At 35.8% G+C, this 5,509-nt stretch overlaps 1 protein-coding gene across 1 annotated transcript; it reads left to right on the top strand.

Moving 5' to 3' along the window:
- Nucleotides 1-745: 745 nt before the first annotated feature.
- Nucleotides 746-5,507, top strand: LOC111371139 (protein NETWORKED 1D-like; the record flags this gene model as incomplete). Its single annotated transcript, XM_022993047.1, has 5 exons — nucleotides 746-1,031; nucleotides 1,843-1,882; nucleotides 1,958-2,040; nucleotides 2,168-2,399; nucleotides 3,265-5,507. Coding segments are annotated over exons 4-5 (2,346 nt in total), but the record flags the coding sequence as incomplete, so codon positions are not given.
- Between the last annotated feature and the right edge of the window lie 2 nt (nucleotides 5,508-5,509).

Below are 5,509 nucleotides of genomic sequence, written 5' to 3'. Positions count from 1 at the left end.
TGTACTTATTATAAAGTAAGAATAGAAAATAAGTATTGCTATTCAAGTTTAAAGGGCAAAATCTCGTGTTTATTTTAAAAGTTTAAAATATGGTATTTTAAACTTATTTTTGACGATTGATTCTTTCTAATAGAAAGCATCTTATAGTTAGAGATTCTCCTAGAAGGGCTTAAATTATGACTAAAAGTCGAAAATTAACTACGATATCAAAACATGGTGTTAGGCAAACAATTAGAAAACAAAGAAGCACATTATTGAGATCTCAAGCAAGGGTAGGTTTCTTAACTTTTCATTGTCTTCACACCTCATTTTCTTGCTTTTGTCACGATTACACCCCATTTGTATTACCCAATAAAGTAACGACAGAATTCACAGAGGAAACATGTCCGTTTACAGAATCCCAATTAATGAAATCATTACTGTTGCTCAGCCACCCTCGTTGTTATTCTCATTCTTTTTCATTCTCTTATTTTTTATCGCAATCTTCTATAAAATAAGATTACACGCAAATCAAAAATTTTTCATTTTTTTTAAATCATACATTTTTTAAAAAACAATATTCCAATTATTAAATTTCAAAAGAATGGAGGCCAAACGGGACTCATATTTTTCCATATTTTTATGAATTATTCTTCTTGTATAATCGAAGTTGACAATGTACTCACACGTGTATCTAATTATCAATCGAAATTATCAACCCGCTGTATACACAGCACAATTGTATTTTTATCCCTCAGCCCACAGAAAAATTTGTGTGTGTGTGTGTATATAGGAAGGAAAAAAGTGTGTATAAACTGTACATATATAGAGAGAGAAAGCTTTTCACTTCGAGTACTTTTACAGTTTATCACACAACACGGTACTTGACGGAGAAAATGCAGATGACCCATCACGGATGAAGAGAGAACGGAGTTGGAGAGTTCAATTTGTGAGTGAAAGATGGACTGAAAGTGAAAATCTTAGCAGCTGGATGGTTTTCATGACAACAGCTGCTAACCAAGATTCTGCAAACTAGATTTTCATCTTCATTTGTAAGTTTTGATCTTGCTTGCTTAATTTTTCCTCGTTTTTGCTTGTCAAAAAATTCGAAGATTCAATTTCTTGAAGTTTTTTAAGAGACCCATTTGCAATCATACGACTTGACTGAAATGTTTGATGTATTTGGGAATTTGAGATTCAGTAAAGTTTGATTTTTATTACAGTTTTATCAACAGATTTCATGAATCATGATTTTACAATTTCTAAATATTACATGAATCTGTTGATTTGACATACTGTAAAATTTAATTTCAGGATTTAGGAATTTGATTTGCAATCTTTTTATTCTAGATTTCTTCTTATTCTTCTCTTTACGAGAATTGTTGGCATAGAAATCTGTTCTTTTTATTTTGTGCTTTTCATTTCCTCGTTATTTGATTTAAACACATTTTTGTGTTTTTATGTAGATGGCGTCTGAAATATTTACAGTTTTCCCCCCTATTTTTGCAAATATAAGTTCATTCTCAGCGGTCAGATTTTAGCATGTGGTTGGACTTAATTTTAAAAAGTTTTGTCCCTTTATTGTGATTTCTCCTTTGCAAATTTTTCTTTGAAAAAAAGAAAAAAAGAAAAAAAAAAAACCCTTGTGTAGATAGTTGATCAATTTGTATAAGCTCACAAATTTTGTGAATTAAATGCCTTCTATTTTTAAAAAAAAAATAAATTCTTTACTCTCTCTTTAATGAATCATTGTAGGATTTTTTACTTAAATAATATCAGCACTGCTGTTTTATGAAATGATGCTACTTTTATTTTATTTTTATTTTTATTTTTTCCCCTTTTGTTTTCTATTGTCTTTGGTAGATCAAGAAGACTGCTGTATCATTTTTTCAAACTTGATGAGGTCCACTTACATTTCGAGCTTGCAATGTGAAAAAGAAATCCCAACAACGTTGTATTTACTTATCCCCTGCTGCAGGTTTTTTTTGAATATTAGCTTAGAGGCCATTCCGGTGGAATTGTATTTTCTTTTTATCTTCTGATTGGTGCCTGACTGGGCAGGTAACTTTAAATTTCACTGTTTCAATTCTATAGATCGTTATATGAAAGCATAAAGTGTTGAATTTCCAGTGAAATAATTAGCTCACTTTTGCAACATCATGTTTGTTTCTGTCATTCTGATGTCTAGGTTCAAGAAACCTGTCATAATTCGGCTGAATTTTGAATTCTTATACTGGCCTGGATCAGTTATCTGGATTATAAGGGACAAGCTTTCCCCAAGTCAAAGGCATTTGCATTTTTGTTATTTGCTGGAGTTATGGGAACTTTGTTACACTCCGAATCCAGGCGCTTGTATTCTTGGTGGTGGGACAGCCACATCAGCCCAAAGAATTCAAAATGGCTCAAAGAAAACCTTACTGGTGGGTTCTCTCTCTCTCTCTCTCTTCGTGTTTTAATATGCTACATTACAAGATGGTATTAATACATTTTTACTCTTTATTTATCTGACTTGTTCGTATAAAATAGTTTTCTGATTTGTGCTGTTAAAAAAGGTTGAACTATGTGGATTATAATCGTATTGCACACTTTTTCCCTTGACTGTCAATTGACCTTGTAAACTTCTAAAGGATTTTGGGGTAAAGGGGTTGGGGGTGCTTTTTGAGTAGAGAAGACAGGGAGGTGTATGAAACATTATTTAATCTTCCTTGTCATTATAGTGAAAATCTGCCACGTCAAGTGGTCGTAGCTCTTACATTGAAGCTGACTCAAATCTCAAACTCAAGTTGAACCACCATAAATCCGTGGATTTACTTTCCATGTTTTTTTTATAGCTCTTGGAGTTAAGGATTACAAATTTGACCCATAACAACTGTTGACTTCATCGCTTATATACAATTAAAGCAATAGATAAGAATCTCTGGATTCACAGACATATTTGTCAATCCATTAACTATAATTAGGTAATTTTTTATATTCATGATAACACGATTGGATTCAGAAATGAAGGCTGTAAGCTTCTCTTGGGGTGCATCACAGCTGCTTAAGCTTCACTTATTGTTTTGGTGGATGTTATGCTGCTTATTGCTTTCATGTGGAAGTCCGAGGCACATTGTGAGCAAAATCCAAAAGAAAGCATGCATATACAAATTTCAAAATCATACTTTTGTTGATTGACCTTCCCCATGTCAAACTTTGTCACTTTTACAAAATACTACATCTTTTCTCTGCTTGGTTTTGAGCCAATGACATCAAAATGGAAATATAAACTGTGTTTTTGGTGAACAGATATTGATGCCAAAGTGAAATCCATGATCAAGCTCATTGAAGAAGATGCTGATTCATTTGCAAGAAGGGCTGAAATGTACTATAAAAAAAGGCCCGAGTTGATGAAATTGGTGGAGGAGTTCTACCGGGCTTACCGTGCATTAGCTGAAAGATATGATCATGCAACTGGAGAACTCCGACATGCCCATCGAACCATAGCCGAGGCATTTCCGGATCAATTATCTCATGAAGTGGTTGAAGATTCACCTTCAAAATCTGTGGGACAAGATATGGAGCCCCATACACCAGAAATTAAACGTTCACTGCGTGCATTAGTTGATCTACATGGCGTGGATGTACCTCATATGGGAGAAATTGAAGGGGGGATTAGTAATATAGGTTTGAGACAATTCCATGAGATTTTCTCGGGGAAAGAAACTGACACAAAAAATCGAAGGTATGCTGAAGGAAGAGTAAAGAGAGGTTTGAATGTGGAAAAAGAAAGAAAAGAAGGCATTAACGATGAAGTGCTCCACTTGTCAAATGAAAATCAGAATCTCAAAGAGAAGGTTCTTTCTGAGTCCACTAGAGCTGGAAAAGCGGAAAATGAAGTTCAAGGACTGAAGAAAGCGCTTGCTGATATGCAAGGTGAAATGGAAGATGTCTTTCTTAAGTATCGAAGGTGTCTAGAAAAACTATCTAGTCTTGAGGGAGAGCTTGATTATGCAAAAAATAATTCTATGCAGCTCGATAAAAGAGCAAGTATGGCCGAAATTGAAGTTCAAACATTGAAGGAAGCCCTTATGCAGTTAGAGGCTGAAAGGGACACTGCTTTAGTCGAACAAAAGGAGTACTTGAAGAAGATATCTAATCTGGAGGCTATGGCTTTACAAACCCAAGAAGATATGAGGGAACGAGCAATTAAAGCTGAAAATGAAGCTCAAACTCTAAAAAATGAAATTTCAGCGTTGAAGTTTGAAAAAGAAACTGCATATCATCAGTACGAACGGTGTCTTGGAAAAATATCAGATTTGGAGAGCACAATTGCTAAGGCTGAGGAGGAAGCCCAATCCCTTAAGAAACAAGCAGAAAGAGCTGAAGCTGAAGTCACTGAACTGAGAAAAGGTCTTGCTAAGCTAAAGGAGGAGAAAGAAGCTATTGCCTTCTTGTACAAGTGCTGCCTGGAGACCGTATCAAAGCTTGAGCGTGATATAAGTCTTGCCAAAGAGGAATGCAATCGCCTTAAGAGTGAAGTTCTTAATGGAACAGAAAAGCTCAAGAATGCAGAAGAGAAGTGTTTTCTGTTGGAATCGTCGAATCAGTCACTATGTTTTGAGGCAAAAAATTTGGCAGAGATGATTGCAATGAAAGATCAAGAACTTTCTGAGAAGGAGGAGGAGTTGGAGAAACTTCAGGCTCGACTTCTAGACGAGCACTTACGTTATGCCCAAATTGAAGCCACTCTCCAGACTCTACAAAGTTTGCACTCACAATCACAAGAAGACCAGAAGGCTCTGGCACTGGAGCTCAAGAATGGTTTACAAATGCTGAAGGACTTGGAAATATGCAAACATGGCTTGGAAGAAGAAATTAGGCAGGTTAAGGATGAAAATCATAGCTTGAGTCAAATGAAATTATCTTCAACTGTTTCAATGGAGAATATGCAAACTGAAATCCTTAACTTAAGGGAGATGAAGGAGAGGCTTGAACAAGAGGTTTCCCACCAAATGACGAAAAGTAATTCGCTTCTGCAGGAAACTTTGTGTTTGAAAGAGGAAGTGAAAGGCTTAAACAGTACATACCAGGCTTTAGTCGAGCAAGTGGAAGCAGCAGGGCTGAACCAAAACTGTATTGGAACTTCAATAAAGAGCTTTCAGGATGAAAACTCTAGGCTGAGACAACTGCGTGAGCAGGAAAGCAATGAGAAAGAAGCATTGTTGAAGAAGTTGGAAAACATGGAAGAACTTTTGAAGAAAAAGGCTGCTGCTGAGAGCTCCCTGTCAGACACAAATGGTGAGCTTGAAAGATCCCGTGAAAAGGTGAAGTCATTGCAAGAATCTTGCCAATTTCTCCATGGAGAGAAGTCTGCCCTAGTTGCTGAGAAAGCTTCTATTCTTTCTCAGATGAATGCTGTTACTGAGAACACGCATAAGCTATTGGAGAAAAATGCTGTTTTGGAGAACTCTCTGTCGACTGCAAAGGTTGAACTTGAAGGTTTGAGGGAAAAGTCAAAGGGCTTAGAAGAGATTTGTCAATTGCTTAAGGA

Source organism: Olea europaea, chromosome 22, assembly GCF_002742605.1.
Source record: "Olea europaea var. sylvestris chromosome 22, O_europaea_v1, whole genome shotgun sequence".
Classification (NCBI taxonomy): domain Eukaryota; kingdom Viridiplantae; phylum Streptophyta; class Magnoliopsida; order Lamiales; family Oleaceae; genus Olea; species Olea europaea.
Note: the sequence above shows the minus strand (reverse complement) of the source record. Positions and strands in the feature narration are given on the sequence as shown.